Source organism: Pan paniscus, chromosome 3 (assembly GCF_029289425.2).
Source record: "Pan paniscus chromosome 3, NHGRI_mPanPan1-v2.0_pri, whole genome shotgun sequence".
Classification (NCBI taxonomy): Eukaryota; Metazoa; Chordata; class Mammalia; order Primates; family Hominidae; genus Pan; species Pan paniscus.
Genome location: NC_073252.2, coordinates 140,196,277 through 140,213,659, shown reverse-complemented (window position 1 = coordinate 140,213,659; position 17,383 = coordinate 140,196,277). Strand labels below are relative to the sequence as shown.

The 17,383-nt window shown below is 37.7% G+C and overlaps 1 protein-coding gene and 1 pseudogene across 10 annotated transcripts in view; one reads left to right on the top strand and one right to left on the bottom strand.

The window, feature by feature from the left end:
* Positions 1-17,383, top strand: part of INPP4B (inositol polyphosphate-4-phosphatase type II B) — an 813,511-nt gene that overhangs the window by 515,299 nt on the left and 280,829 nt on the right. For all 10 annotated transcript variants that reach the window (XM_063603916.1, XM_055111865.2, XM_014344746.5 and 7 more), the window contains 2 exons: positions 7,028-7,078; positions 16,234-16,313. In XM_063603916.1, coding sequence (XP_063459986.1) covers positions 7,028-7,078; positions 16,234-16,313 — 131 coding nt within the window. The remainder of the gene's footprint in view (positions 1-7,027; positions 7,079-16,233; positions 16,314-17,383) is intronic.
* On the bottom strand, positions 4,222-4,847 carry LOC106634720 (U6 snRNA-associated Sm-like protein LSm3; annotated as a pseudogene).

The following is a 17,383-nucleotide window of genomic DNA, read 5'->3' as shown; positions in this document are numbered from 1 at the left end:
AGAAATAACGTCAAATACTTACAGCCAACTGATCCTCAACAAAGCAAGCAAAAGTAGGGAAACATAAAGTAGGGAAAGGACAGTCTATTCAACAAATGGTTCCGGAACAATTGGCAAGTCACATGTAAAAGAATGAAACTGAATCCTTATCTCTGACCTCATACACAAATCGACTCAAGATGGATCAAAGACTTAAATCTAAGACCTGAAATCATAAAAATTCTAGAAGATAACGTTAGAAAAACCCTTCTAGACGTTGACTTAGGCAAATAATTCATGACCAAGAACCCAAAAGCAAATGCAACAAAAACAGAGATAAATAGATGGGATTTAATTAAAGAGCTTCCTCACAGCAAAAGAAAAGAGGAAATCTTTGCCAACTATGCATCTGACAAAGGGATAATATTTAGAATTTACAAGGAACTCAAGTCAGCAAGAAAAAAACAAATAATTCCATCAAAAAGTGGGCTAAGGACATAAACAAACAATTCTCAAAAGAAATATAAATGGCCAACAAGCCTATGAAAAAATGCTCAACATCAATTCAAATCAATCAACATCAATCAAATCAAAACTACAATGTGATATCACCTTACTCCTTCAGGAACGGCCACAATTAAAAAATCAAAAAAAATAGATGTTGGTGTGGATGTGGTAAAAAGAGAACACTTTTACACTGCTGGTGGGAATGTAAACTAGTACAACCACTGTGGAAAACAGTGCAGAGATTCCTTAACAAACTAAAAGTAGATCTACCATTTGATCCAGCAATCCCACAACTGGGTATCTACCCAGAGGAAAAGGAGTCATATGAAAAAGACACTTGCACATGCATGTTTATAATGCACAATTCATAATTGCAAAAATATAGAACCAGCCCAATTGCCCATCAATCAATGAGTAGATAAAGAAAATGTGGTCAGCCATAAAAAGAAATCAAATAATGGCATTCACAGCAACGTGGATGGAGGTGCAGACCATTATTCTAAGTGAAGTAACTCAGGAATGGAAAACCAAACATAGTATTTCTCACTTATAAATGGGAGCTAAGCTATGAGGACACAAAAGCATAAGAAAGATAAGTAGATTTTGGGGACTTGGGGAAGGGTGGGAGTGGGGTGAGGGATTAAAGGCTACACATTGGACACACTGTACACTGCTCAGGTGTTGGGTGCACCAAAATCTCAGAAATCACCACTAAAGAAATTATCCATGTAACCAAACACCACATGTTCTTCCAAAACCTATTAAAATTAAAAAGAATGGAGGATCTAAATTATTCTGACTGTCAAAACAAATGTAAACATCCAAATTTTAGTGTCTTAGCACCATGGAAGTTTATTTCTTGATTATTGTGGTAGGTGGAATTCTAAGATCGTTCCCAAAATTACCACTCCATGGTGTAGGATCCCTGCATAATCCTCAATACTGTGATATGATAGCATTTACTCTCATGATTAGGTCATATTATATAGCCTAGTTGAAAGAGAGATCATCTGAGGAGAGCCTGACCTAATCAGGTAATCCTTTAAAAGAGAGTGAGTTCTTCCTAAAAACAGAAGTTAGAGAAGATTTGATGCCAAGGAGATTCTCTGTTGCTGAATTTAATGGAGGAGGGAGCATGGCAAGGGCTGCTGGTGTGTGGCCTCAGGAGTTTAGAGCATCCTCCTGTGAACAGCCATCAAGAAAATGAGGACCACAGTTCAAGAGTTGCAAGAAACTAAATTCTGAGAACAGCCTGAGGGAGCTTTGAAGCACATCTTTCTCCAGTGAAGCCTCTAAATGAGGACACAGCCAGCTGACACCTTGATTTCAGCCTCGTGAGATTTGAGTGGAGAATCCAGCCATATCATGCCTGGACTTCTAACCTACAGAGCCGTGAACAAATAAATGGATGTTGTTTTCAGCAGCTAAGTTTGTGGTAATTTGTTACACACCAGTAGAAAACTAACACAATTGTTTAACAGTCTACTACAGTAGTGATGGTTGGCAGATGGCTTTCTTTCATGTGGTAATTTTGGGACTCAGGTGCAGCTCAGCCACCACGTAAAGACTGGACTCCTTTATGTATGGCCATTGGAAGAAGAATGAGACAGTGGAGAGAGTGTACTATATTCACTTTTGCAAAATCCAGCAAACATCATTTGCATGTACATTTCATTGGTGAGAACTAGCTACATGGCTGCACCTGGGATCAAGGATTCCTAGGATATGGAATCCTGGTTGAGTAGCTTCCTTCCAGAAAATTCATACTGTGAAGCGGGGCAAAACATTTCTGTTGTAGTCAAATTTTAATGTTTGATTATTAAGACACTTATGTGTCTCCTTCCAAGTAGAACAAGTAAATGTGATGATATATTCTAATTTGAGGTACATAGAGAATTAGAGTAACACTTTCTTTTTTCTTTTAAAGAAATGAGACACATTCATTATCAGAGACATTTCCAGGTGTGACAGTTTTCTAGGAAGAGCATCTGGGCTCTATCCCTGCCGAGAGGTGTTCCTCCACTATAACCAATGTCTTTCCCTCTGCCTGCCAGCTGAAACTGTCCAGAGGGAGGATGCTTCTCCCTCACCTACCAATGAGCAGATGCACTTGCATGAGGTCCAGGTGCTGCCAGCCTAGTGTGCAGACTCAGGACAGCATGGCCTTTTCCTTCTCTGGGTCTGGATCTCCAACAGACTCCTAGCATTTCAGGCAGCCCCATTGCCTGATTTTCAGCTACTCACCTGCAAAAAATGGAGCAGTCCTCACTGTCCTCCCACCCTCAGGACAGCAATACCCATGCTCATTGTAACAAGGTTGACTAGTCTGAGGAGTATGTCTTGCATAAATATGAGCATTAAAGTCCTATGTTCCGCTGCTGTATTGGTAGCTGAAGCAGCCTCTTTTTGGGAACAATTAAGATTTGTGAAGTAGTCTATAGGAATTCCATGAAAGAGTGAGAATAACCCACTGTATGCTACCTGTTTTTGTTTTTAAGATAAATTTAGTTTAATTTTGAACTTCTGGGGTTGATAGAGCAGGAAATTTATTTTAGATGAACCTTAAAAAATATTCAAGATGGAATAGGAAACATGGTTTTCTACATGATCACTACCGTTAATTGGTCTGCATTGCTTTATTTGACATCATAAAAGTCTAGAAAAAAGGAAGCTGTAAGAATGTTTTAAATTTGTAGTCAGGAAGACATTCTTATGTTCCAGGAAGGGACAGGGAGGGGAATAGTGAAGAAAAATAGAGAGAAGAACTGCTGATGAGACCAAAAAAGGGAAAATGAATTCCTAAGGAAGGCTTGAAATTCTCAGGAGGCATGACATTGTCAGTGAACCAGAATATTCCAAATGCTACAGTGACAGCCTTTGCTTCATCCCTTCCTCACCCAGAGGTCTCATCTAAATCAGTTCAGGCCTTAGTATTTTTTAGTGACATATTCCTCCTTCTCTCTCTTCCTCCCTGTCTCATGGTCCTCCTCCCTTCCTTCCTCTGCCTTCCACTCCTTCTTTCTTTCCTCCCCTCTTTCCTCTTCATTTTCTCTCTTCCCCCCATTTCTTTCTCACACACTTTGTTCTTCTCTCTCTGGGTCAGGTACTGTTTGCAGCGCTGAAAAGGATAGAATACAACAATCTGTAGGGTCTATTGACCCCATGTTAAATAACTGACACAAAGGCTGAAAGGCAACTGGCATGAAAAGGTTCAATAATTTTCCCAAGGTGACTCGGGAAGATCTGGGATGTGTCAAGGGCTCTGATCATGCCACTCCACTATTCAATGCCTTCCCTGATATCCTATTGCCTGGAATACTTCAGTGGAATAAAACTCCACTTCTATAACATGGGAGACAGCCCTCTACAGTAAATGGCCCCAATTTCCCAAACATATGTAACTCCTGCCATTTCCTGCAGGGCCCCAATAGCATCAACAGAATACTTACTATTTCCTGAACACAACTGAGCTCTGGTTTATGTTTGTTTGTTCATTTTTGTTTTGGTTTTTGCATCTTGGTGATTATATTTATTGGAAGAGTTGGAGGAAAAAGTGCCATTTAGCTTAAGAAGTCATGAGTTATCTGCAAATCAATTCATTTCCAGAGTGGAAAAATCCTCAGTATTATTTCTTAATATCAAAATGTATGCAGGTTTCTCTTTCAAATGCTTTGTACGTTTAAAGAGGCAATTGTACAAAGTCTCCTATTTTCCATACAGGAGAAATTCTTTGTGTCAGCCAACTTTCAGTGGAGGGACAACCAGGACAACACCATCGCCCTGGATAATGAGCGTTGGAATACTCAGTTTCATTGATTTACGTATCCCTTCGTATGTTTATTCATCAATTTCTATAGTAGCCGCAGTTTCTTCTACATCTCCCAACATCATATTTAAATGTTGATCATAAGCATGTAATCTGCCTTGAAACCATCGTCATTTCCCATTTTCATGTAAATTTGCTCATCTAGGCTGAGCCTGATAAGATCCAGGGGTTCCTCTGTGGTTTTGGTAGTTTGTTGATGGTCCACATAATCTGCTGTGTTTCAAATCCTGCACCCTTCCCCCTGAACTCTTACTCTTCCCCCTGAACTCTATGACAGATGCTTGTTACATAAAACCCTGCTTGTTTTATCATATCCTTCCTTGCCTAAAACTCCTACTCATCCTTCAAAACCCAGACCACCTCTTTTGTGAAGCCTTTCCTGAAACTCACAGGATAAAATAGTTATTCTTCATTGTAAATGCCCACAGGAAAATGCCCATATTTCTATTATAGCACTTATTGCATTGTGCTAAATTATTCACACATGTGTCTCACTCACTAGCCTCTGAAGTCTCAACAAGAAACACTGGGGCATTATTCACTGGCACATCCAGTGCTTGCTACCTAGCTTGTGTTCACTGCAGTGGAGGGTATATTTTACATAAGAAAAGCATCACTGTTATAACCTATGTACCATAACATCACTAATAGGATAAAGAATATTAATTGTCAAAAATTTTCTACCTTTGTCCAATATTTAAACACATACTTTTATATTAATATTTATGATCCAAATCAAATACTTTATACAACTCTATGTATATTGACCTTCTTACCAATTTCTGACTTTTTCTTTTCATTTTATTTGTAAATTTAAGTGTATATCTTTGGAAAATGTTATTTGGCTGTCAATTTTTTAAAAAATTAATGTATATAATAGTACACATATGTGCATTATATGGTGCATATTGTGAGTATTCATTATATGTACAGCACTTTATACTAATATGTATATATGTAGTATAACAAAGTATACATATACATACAGAGTTAGAGGGAGAAACCATATTTATACATACTATGTATAATCCATGCACACACAATACATTGTCCACCACCACTATTTGCATATAGTTTCCTTGTCCTTTGAGGCCAGCTGATGACTTTCAGATAATGGACTGAATGGTAATCTGGGCCAAAAAATGTTAATGCAGCTACCAAACTTCTAATGCTCTTAGCCAGCAAGTGCTGTGTCATGCAGTCCTGAGTTGAAGAGTTGAGTGTGTTCTACAAATTGTGTTTACTCCATTGGGATCTCTCATGTCATTTATTTTGTGCTTGGATGAACAATTTTGAGTTATAATGACTGACAAATTGTGCAAGCGATAGTGCTGGATCTGTCATAAAGAAACAAAAAGCATTAAGCTAGAAGTTCAAATGCACATTTTATTATAGCTTGCTGCTTTTTTCAAGGACTTGGCAACTGTGTTCAAGATTAGCAGGCCATGAGGAGCTGATTCAAGTCTTTTAATATTATTAGGGGTATTAGAAGCATCCCTTCAATCTGGGAGGATTGACCTGGTATGGTCAGGTATGTCAAGACTTAAGGGATTTGAAGAGAAGTATGCATAAAGGGATTTTGTTAAAATGATCCCTTAAAATGTTAATCCTTTAAGTGTTTTAGGCTGTTGCTCCCTGATTCTTCCCTTCCAATCCCCTTTCTCTCCAAGTAGACAGGATGTGCTTGTATATTGCTTTATATTCATTTAACTTGTTTAACTCATCTTTATTTCAAATTAAGACATACTAGATATGTTTCTTGTTTTTTCTTATGTTCCCTATCTTTTTCTGAAGCAAGAAAGGTAATCACGATTTTTTTTTATTTGAAATGTGTTTTCTTAAGAGAAATGTGTTTTCTTAAGAGAACCGTAGAGTCAGTAGCTGTACATTGGAAGCAGAATATCTGGGGGCATGGAGGCGCACCAAGAGTTTGAAAGGGTCCCCAGGTGATTCTAATGTACAGCCAGGATTGAAAATCACCACTCAGTTGAAGATACATGTCTCTTGATTACATAAGGAGTTAGTGTTTCAGCTAGAACACCTTTTTGGAAAGCTTGCCCAGATAACCAGTTCTTTTACATTATTCCCCCTCCCACAATTGAGAATTACTTTTCCAGTAAATTCAGATGGTGATATCTGTTAATTTGGCCCAGAATTCTCAAGTGGGAAAGATATCCTATAAGAAGCATGAGTGTGGGTGCTCATTCAGAGAATATTTTTTTAATTAAAAAATTGACACGTAATTGTACATACTTATGAGGTACATAATGACATTGCAATACATGTAATATATTGTGATCAGATCATGGTAATTAGCATATCCATAATTTCAAACATTTATCATTTCTTTGTATTGGGAACACTCATTGTGCATGCATGGAATTGCTTTCTCTATACCAGCTCTTTCCTGTCCCTGAATGTTGAATGAAGATTGCCTTTTTAGGAGATTAAAGAGATCTGCCTAAATCCTGGATATATCTGTATTAGATAAAGAGATGGAGTGAGGTTCCAGGCAGCTCTGTCCAGGAAGTTCAGGAACTGTAACAGCACAGCTTCATTGCACTGCCGCAGGTGTTGCACACAGGTGAATTCATTAATGATTAGCCACAGAGTCTGAATTGACGCGAGATGAAGGAAATTGAAACCCAGCACCTGTGCGAGGCTTCTGCACTAGTTTCTACTCCAAAGTCTTACAGAAAATGTTTTTCTCCACAGGTTCGAACCAGTGTCCTACCAGAACATAAGGATCCCCCGCCAGAAGTTGGGGTAAGTGTTTCTAATGTTTCCAGAAGGCACACACATCGCTTCTAAATTAATCATTTGGATTTTCTCTGGCCTCCTGCTTGGTAACTGACAAATAAAATTGAATTACATTAACAGCGTGTGGCTCTTCGAGGAGGCACTGTCACGTATTTGCTGAATTGCATGGAATTCATTTTTTTGTTGTTTCCTGAAAATCATCCTCAAGTGAATTCATATTTAGTTCAGCTGGCTAGAGATGAGCCTAGACTTTGCCCTGCAGGTAGCTGAACTGTGTTTCAGAGCCAAGATTTCTGGACCAACAGGAGGTGAGGGAAATTACAGATGTGATATCTACCGCTTCAGGAAGGAGGAAGAGAACCAGCCATAGGATTGTGGTATTTTCTGTTTCCTGCCACTTAAACACTGTAATGAAGGTCAAAAGAGAGGCAGCCACCACTGTTCAGTCCAATGTTGGAAAATCCTGCTGAGGTTTTCTTGCTGCACTGAACTATTGCCTCTCTAGCATTCAGAATTTAGAGAAGAACAAGAAGGTACTGGGTGCTTTCTGCTTAGACAAGGCTAGAGTAGGCGGTGGCAGCTCCTAAAAGATATAGCCCACAGGCTGAATCCCTGCGATCTGTGTGTTCAGAGAGGAGGAAAAAGACCAGAAGTTAATTAGGTCTAAGAAGCCCTGGGGCTGAGCCAACTGGAAGAGCTATTTGAAATACCCTGAAATCCTACAGGTACTTGACAACCTTCTTCCAGTCAGTGTGTAGGGCACTGTACTAGGTACCATTAATTTTCTCATTGAACACAGCCACTTTCTCAAACCTGCCAAGGAAGGACTCCAAAAACATACACCAAAGTTTTACTTGACTGAGCAGAATGTCAGTTATCTCTGCAGCTGTTAGTGAAAAAGCAGAGGGAAAAGGGCGATATCTTGCTTTCTCATGCCTAACACAAGCCTCTCATCTCTTCCTTGGGACTAGTTGAGTAACTGCTTTGACTTGAGGGAGTCCTTGCAGTTTTTCTGCCTTCAACCTCTTGTGCCATTCACTTCTACTACCAATCTCTGTGCTGACTACACAAACCTTCATTTAGTTCCTCCAGTGCTTCCAGAAAGTTCTCCCCAGCCTCAGGCCTCCACAGACACAGACAGATGGCCCTCTGTCAGCCTGGGCTGCTGCACTTCATGGGGAGAGGGCTCCCTTCCACAGCTCAGGGCCCAGCTCACATGTTTCCACTAGTACCACCCTGGGGCCCTGCTTCCAACTGGACCCTCCATCCTAAATGTACACTCTCATCACACCCCTGGCACTGCTTAATAAAATGTGAGACTTTTTAAACTATTAATATGGGGAATACATTATTCTATCAAGGTGTTCCATTTATTTATCAATGTTCAAGGAAGCTTAGCTGGTTTAATTTTTTTCTCCTGTGTTCACTGCCTGCCCCGACCCCACTCCACCACTGCTCTTGTGTTGAATCCCCCTTGCTTGAAGCTTTAATGATATTTTGGCCCAGTCGTGTAGATTTCTCCAATTTTTTTCTCTCACTCATGTTCTTGGGAATACATCTTAATTATTTTAAACCTTGAGTCTCTTTTCTGATTTTATTTTCTTCTACCTCCTCCCACCATTTCCCCCTACGGGCTAGACTTTCTGTGACTCTAGCAACGTGCAGTGGGGAGGAAGCCTAATGTGAGTCCCACACATGTCCTGCCCTTTCTTCTTTTGATTCCTCAGTTGTGGTAGCAAAAATGAAGGAGTAGGGAGACAGAGGTTTATTCTGGGCTTGCCCCTGGTGAGGGCAAGGTTTTCTTACTGCTAGACTTGATGCTTCTCAGGCAATGGCTACCTGTTAAGAGTCCTCTATGTGGCAGATACTGATTTGCTGGCTCTCTGATGGGCACAGGTACAGATATTTCTGAGGACCTTGTCAGGTTCTCTACATAGCATAATTGCCTACCATGGGGGACCTGGCTCTGGGCCCACTTCCTCCACTGCCCACCCCCATTCCACAACCACTTGTTGTGAGATCTACCATTCAAGCACATGACTCCAGGTCAGCCACTTTCTGTGCTGTCCAAATACATGAAACTCACATGTACTTGCCATCCCACATGGAAGAAATGCAGGCTGTTCCGTTGTGTGGTTTCCTATTTCGGCTCAGCCATCTCTCTGCTGATCCTTTCTATGAGTGCCAGCAGCTTCAGGCACTGGATCATATTCAATGATTCTCAAAGGAGAGACAATTAGTTCCCAGTGGAGGTAAACATGGTTTAGACACCTCTAGGCTTTATAAGTGATTTTTGGCGCCAGACCCTCTTGGCTTCAGCTTTGAGGATAAAGATATTTTCCTGGGGGATGATTAAGAGAGAAATTAGCCACATCTCTGAAATCGGACACCTTCCTAAATGCTGACCTCTCCTCTCTTCTAGCCCTAGCTTTATATTAACTGGGTATATTGTGGCTACTTATAGACCAGCGTCTCTGTACTGGCTCCTCATCAAGGCAAGTTAATGAGATTGCTGGCCTCAAACACTGAAGGTTCTTTGAACATACAATGGGGTACATTTATTACATTGTGTCTTCATCTTTGAAAAAACTCGGCTATAATTCCTGGACTAAAAGAGAAATCTCAATTGGTATCCTGTGACATGCCTATTTTTGCAATTAGGAATGTACCCTAAGGCAAGTAACGTGACAAACTGGCTTAAAACTAATTAATGGGTTTGTTTTTCTCGTGTTATAGAAGTCTTGGGAAAATTGTCCAGGGCTTCAGCTACTCAAAAGTGACTTGAAGCAACCAGACTCTATCCATCTTCCTGGTCCTTCTTTCTTAGAGAATTGCACAGACTGGCCATGGTACCCCAGGTAGCACATTCTGGGTTGAGTGAAAAATAAAGGGCAAAAAGCTCAACTGGCCTATTCCTTCAATTCTGGAAAACAATAACTTCCTGGGAAATTTCATTTTGTATACTGTCACTTACATAGTATTGGGGAGAGCCTAAGTCCTTAGCTAGAAGAGAATCTGGGTACAATTCTCATTTAAACAAAACTGAGGTGCTATTAGTAATGAAGAATGGGCAGAAAGTGTGTTAGATAGGCAATTAGTCATGTCTCCACACTCCTGCTAGATGTCCTCCATGAGAGCAAAGTCTCTATTTCTAATATTCCTGGCTTTGTGCTTGGAAGCTAGCAAATCTATGATCTATGTATTGAATAAATCAAAAAGCACACCATGATTTTATTTTGCCAACCATTTTATGTATTGTTAGAACCACCAGAAACAAATGGGTGGGGGATTCTAGAAATTACTGTAATAATACAGTAAAAAATCTAACAAATTTTGTGACCCATCAGAACTCAAAATGGCAGGTAAGATTTCAGAACTAAAGTTCAAGCACAGTAAGAATAAGTCTAAAAAGGAACAATTTAGCATGCATTGACTTCCTAACACCCTCAGATTACATGTTATTTTGGAGAGAGAAGTTAACACATGTTGACCACCTATGAAGTACCACTTGTTAATATACATCCTATCAGCGAATCCTCAAAATATTTCCTTGGACACCGCAAAACAGATCGGAGAGTTTAAGCTCTTGGCCGAGGACGTAGAGCCAGTAATGGCTCTGTCATTACAACATACAAGGGCTTTACTCTTCAAGTACTCTAATTTTTTTTAAAGGAGTTTAGATTTTTTATTGTAATCTTTCAAATATGTTAGGTGTGTTTCTTTGCATTCTCAAACAGAATTTAGTGGATGCACCCAAATATTTTCTTGATGACTTAGTCAAGCAAATACTAATATGTGCTCTTAGACCTTTTGAGGTATATTCACAAGTAAAGATAAAATTCTGTAATAAATGACTTTACCTTAAAGTGCTTTTTAATGTTTCCTTTGGGCTATTCATCAACTTTTAATAGATTTCTTCCCAATTATTTTTTCTTTTTGATGTATTTTTCAATGTTAATAGTTCACTTAGTCTTCTTCTCTTCCTATGGGGTAGGAAATAATATAACCATACCTGTTATGGTTTACAGGAAAAAAAAAAGTACTGGGGCTATGAAAAGGCCTGCCTGTAAGTTATGTGTAAGGGATGTTGTGTATCAGTCTTATGATACAAACTTTTCAAACACCTTTTAAAACTTATACCATAGTTCCTGTGTGTTGTTTTATGATGATAGGTCAAAATATTATTGATATATTCATTTAACCTCTAAACCAGCAGTGTTCAATGGATATAATGTATGTCACAAAATGCATGCCGCATATGTAATTTTAAATTTTCAAGCAGCTGTGTTTTTAAAAAGTAAAAAGAAACAGGCTGAATTAATTTTAATATATTTTATTTAACCCAGTATATGCAAAATATTATTCCAAAGTTTAATCAATACAATAAATTATATATTCATATTTCTTTTTTCATACTAAGCATTCTAAATTCAGTGTGTATTTTATACTGAGTGTACATCTCAACTTGGAGTAGCCACATTTTACGTGCTAAAGCTAGTGGCTACCCATTGGATAGCACAGCTCTGGAGAATAGTTGAATAAATTTGAGGAGGTCCATGCAAATTGTAATATAAAAAAAAACCTGTGATTTGAATACAGGCTTTGTGAGAAGGACATGAATGATGGAGGTTTGGCCAGCTGTGGCCATATGTATGGTGTTGTACCTTCTCTGACCCCCTTAAAGGTGACTGGGGAGCCACAAAGGATCTGCTGCATGGAGATGTCAAATCCTAGTGAGCAGTCTGGATATCTGTGACTTGCTCAGAGTGGCTGCAGGGGCTGGTGGGTTACACTATTCATGTGGACACTCCCTGTAGAGAGAGGCCAGGGATTCTGACAGATGCACCACTTTTTTTCACCCTGTTTGATATTACTGTCCAGCTAGGTGAGAGTGATGGAAATCATGCAGCAAACAATTTAATGATTATCTGCTTTGGGGTTCTTGCACCAGAATAACTGAGTGTTGAGTTGTCATGAGCAGGCAAGAAAGGTTAGAGCTGCATGTCGTGCAGGCAGAGAGTCTGTCAGAAGGAAAGGGAATTGCCACCTGTCCTAGAAATGAGGCATAGCATGGTGGGGATGAAAGAATGCTGGACAGAGAAGCAAGAAACCTGGGTTCTAACTTGCCTTCTGCAGATTAACTAGTTCTGTGACATGTGTAAGCCAGTTTACTCTTAGAGGCCCCAGTTCCTTATCTACAGACTATCAGGGCCTTAATCCTTAAGGTTCTTTAAACATCCTATGTAATCTAATACTACTTACAGCTATAAGGGATCATAGGTAACATTTTCTCAACAATAATATTCATAACTACATAGTACCTTTTGGCCTTTGTATCTTTTTTCATCTTTTTTTCTAAAATTTATTCTAAGTTATATTTCCCCCAAATCTCATATTTATTTTTAAAGATATATTTTTCTTTTTGTAGTGCAGGCATTTTTCATAGACTTTTTAAAAAATACTTTGCCTTTTCCCAAAAGTGTTTAAGCTGCACATTAGATACTTTTAAGGCATCTGACTTCTGGTTATATGATCTTAATCACTATGCAAAGTTCTATTTATGGGAGATGTTTTATTTTCCTGGCTAGATGTTTTCTTTGTCTGGATTTCTTTAATTTTCTCATAGCAATAACTATGAGAAAGATAAGTTATCATAGGCATTTATTTTCCAGCAACTAAGGCCTAGAGTAGTGGAGCAACTTGTTCAAGACCGCAGACTTCATAAGAGAGAAGACAGGGAAATAAGAAGTGACAATGCTTAGCAGTAGATGGTGAGCCTGGGGGCTGGAAGAAGTAATGTAATTGTCCAGATTTTCATTTTTGGACAGAATAACTGATTTAGAGCCACACTTCAGACCTCTGAGCTCCAACTCTAGTGAAGCTTTCCCTTTTTTGTCTTTATTTTCCCGTGATAGAAACAGCACCAAAGGAGATTCAGAAAACACTGTCCCTTGAATTGTATTTAAAATATTAAAAAATTAAATAAATTATCTTAAATTATATGATTATAATGACAGTGATAGCAAAGATACAATAGTTTTATATTAAATTATTCTTTTACATTAGCATCATGTACTATAGAGAAGACTCTTTTCTCATTCATTCTTTTACAATGTGTTCAGTGAGTATTCACATAGATAAAAGATTTATTTTCTAACTTTGAGGGTGAGAGAATCCTTCTTTTATTTATACTGAGGTGAAGAAAACAAGAAACCAGCGAAAGTAAATGTATAGGCAATCCCATTGTTTGTTGTTGCAGCATAAAACAATTGTCTTCACATTTTTTTATTTTATTAATGTAGTTTATACAACATGCAGTCCTGATATACAGTTATTTTTAGGATTAAAAAAAGGATAGCATTGGTACCCAAATAATAACTCCTCTTGTCTGACAAGTTTACAAAATGTAATGGTATGATGCCATCATTATCCAGATTGATTTTTAACAGATCTTATTATTTGTGAGCATTTTCATTATCCTTTGAGATCAAGCAAGTGGCTAACAGTTATAATGGATAAACCTGACTCATGGGCATTGTTCTTGGCACACTGTATGCACTCACAGTGCAGCCCTCTGTTCCAGACACTGGGCTCAGCTAGGAGATGGACAAGCCAACGTTCTGCTTCCACAGGAGCTCCTGGTCTGGTGAACAGGAGAAACATTCAATGACTTGCGGTCATAAATTTTACTTGCAGCTGTGCCTTATGGTGAGTCCATAGTTTATGTCTGAAAATAGCAATTCCACCTGTCTCTAGCTGCTACATTCCACTGTGGGGTGTTTGCTACTTTTATTGCCAAAAAGACTGCAATAATCTCATGACATGTGTAGCCAGCTTTATCAATTTTAAAACCATCCATACCTCCAAAATCTTAAAAGGCAAATAGAAAATAATTTGCAATTTTGGAGTTTCATAAAATTTATGATTGCTTAAAAGTTTTCTTTGAGTGTGAATAATGAGTGGGAATTTAATTTAAAAGATGATTATCAGTGAAGGAGAAAGTAAGATCGACAGCTCTTTAAAATACAAAATGCTAAAATAAAATTCACTACAGCAGTATACGATCTGCATACTATAAAATTGTTTTGATTTTCCACATTTCAGTGAACAGTAGTTTATAAATAGCTGCAAAAGTAGCTTTTCTCCTATATGTAATAGAATCACTTACTTAAAGGCCAGTGTCTATGCCATTTGTTCATTCATTCATTCATTGTCAGTAAATATGTACCAGATACCTACTGTGTGCTATGCAGCGGGGGGTTATCAGCAAACAAAAGAAAGCTCTTTGTAGAGCTTCAATTCTCAATTATTTTTTGGAGAGGTGCAAAATAAATATATAATATGTCAGGTGGTCATAAGTGTCAATAGAGAAAAATAAAACAGGAATAGAGAATAGAGGAGTGTGTATGTGGGACGGTAGTGTGCTTTCGTATAGGGATGTCTTAGAGAGCATCTCTGGTGAGGTGATGTAAATATTTTGATTCAGGAGGATCTCTCCGAGTCCTCTCTGCCCCTGGCTGAAAAGTCACCCTAATTTCTGCATGCTTTACTGATACAGCTCACAAACTTCCTTCTTTATCTTGATTCACTCTACTTCATCACTCACGGTCCTATCATCAGAGCTTGTTTCCACAAATCTATTTTTTGCCTAATGTTCCTCATCTAATAATTTGGTCTCAGATTTTTCACGCTTTGGTGACTTTGTGTCTAAACCAGCTCTTTGAATTTTAAGTCAATTAATTGGGTTTATCATTAGCAATATTTGGGTATCTCCTTCAGAACCAAGTTGCCTTTCCTATCCTTTCCTTTCCTTTCCTTTTCTTTCTTTTTTAGAAATGAGGTCTCATTCTGTCTCCTGGGTTGGAGTGCAGTGATGCAATCTTAGCTCACTGCAGCCTTGAACTCCTGGCCTCAAGCAATCCTCCTGCCTTAGCCTCCAGGGTCACTGGGATTATAGGCATGACAGGCGTGAGCCACCATGACCAGCGTGTTTTACCAAATGTTTGATTTTAAGCATTTTAGGACCAGCTCATCTAAGTTAAAGATTTTAAAAGAGGGAGAAAAATTCCAACTTCAAGCTTTTCTTTCCTCTGCCTAGCAGTCTCTGAGTGTGGATGTAGCCTTTCATGTGTGAAATAATTTCCTATTTACCTCGAAAAAGATGCAATTACCCTCAAATTCTTTGTCCAGCCTCTCATTCTAGTGTAGCTCGGCAGCAGACCTATGATGAGAGACTGTTCTGGAAGAAGTAGCATTGACTTATTGTGGAGTATTTACATTTTGTTAGGCTGCAGTGGCATAAGAAATAACATGGGTTTGATATTTTCATATTTACTCCTTGACCTTAAGGGAAGAATGAGAGCTCTTTTTCATGTTATTTATCCCATAAGATTGTGACTTTTAAGTCAGAAGTAGCCAGGGATATTAGAAAGAGATGATAGGTTTTTTATCCTGGGAAAGAAAAAAAAAACAATTTGGAGTTTTATTCTTTACATCGAGTCAAAAAGAGTAGAAAGCAGATATTCATAGGTCATCAACACCTAATATAATAGGCTAAAAAAGCAATTTAAAAAATGTAACTGAATAAGTGCCATTTTCTTTCGTGTATTAGAATGAAATTGTCCCATGCTAGTAAAGAAATAACAATGGAAAAATGCTTTTAAACATTGCTGTGATGAGGGAAAAATATAACATTTCTATTTATAACTTGTACAAAGTCCCACATAAAAATAGCTCCAACTAACAGATTTGCTCATATCTGGAATACAAAGTTGTTGCTGCCAGTGATTTGAGGAATTCTAATAAGAGGAACAACAGCATTGGTAAATATGGAAAATATATCATCTTTTATTTTCCTTCAGTTTTCATATGCAGAGAAAATTATAGTTAGTGAAACAACTCTGGGTGCTGTATTTTACCTCTTGTTATTTTCTAGCCTGTTGGTCTCTTTTCTTTTAGGGAAAATGATACATTTTCACCCTTTAATCCTACCCCATGAGGTAGATATATTATTGATAATTTTATCTCTGTTACTGAAATATTTGTCAGGCTAATAGATTTAATATTTTATTCTTATAAAGACTAATTTTGTTTGATTGATGTGACAGCAAAAATATTAAAGAACCTCAAGTTAATGAAACCATTCTTTCTGTTATTTTCAGCGAAGTTTCTTGGGCTATGCCAGTTTTAAAGTGGGAGAGCTGTTGAAGTCAAAGGAGCAATTGCTGGTCCTGAGCCTGAGGTGGGTCTCTTTGTTTGTAGAAATACTGTTAAAGTTAATAACAAGTGATATTTATTGATGGCCAGTGTGTTTGAAAGTCACAATTCTTGCAGATGTTAGATGTCAGTTCTCAAATAGCTAATGTTCTCCACTGCAGCAAGTTATAGTGAAACAGCAATTATTCAAAATTGCATTGAAGTTCATGTTTCAGGTTGTGAAATGTTATTAGCCCTTATAAGAAAAAAACAATATTACATTATCATTAAAGTGATGAAATTCTTTGAAAGTAAGAAAGTAAATATAAATTATGATCATGTTATTAAATATTTTTTCTCTTACTTATCAAAATGTTACTTTTTAATCAAATAACTTTCCAGATTTGAAATATGTTAGAGGCAATATTGTAGTTTTATGATAATAGAGAGTAAGCTGATTATTCTTTTTTCAGCCTATTTTGGTGCTATACTATTAAACATAAACCACTTATCAGTTAAAACACATTCTTTCTTGATGCAGACAATAGATCGTAGCTAATTCTGCGTACAGTTTGCTTTGAAATAGAAGATGAGACAACAGTCTTTAGGAAGTCACACTATTTTAATTACTAAGAGCGTTAAATAAAATAAATTTTTTTTAAAATTCAAAGTAAATTTGAAAACACATAAATTTTGAAACAATTGTTTTCTAATCGTATAGTAACTTTCATAATTATGCATACATTGGGGATACTGCCTTGCACTATTTTTATGGTATAAATGAATACAAAAATTGCATAGAATACCATTTGTAAATCTTAAGACTCTCTTATTTTCATGAAACATGGAGACCACTTTCAAGGAGCTGGACAATGTCTTAAGTTTGTTTGTACCCTTCCGCCAAGGACCCACTTATAACCAACAATTTATTTCAATAAAGATATGATAGCTTATGCTAGCATCTCTATGCCAGGATTTGTCTTTTTCTGATTTTTTCTAATCCTTACAGCTCCTCATTTTGATTTGATAAGATAATTTAAACTATGTAATACTTCAAGCAGAGAAATAATTTGTGGATTCTAATGAGGCTCTAGCTTCCTTTAGGTTACGTCTCTT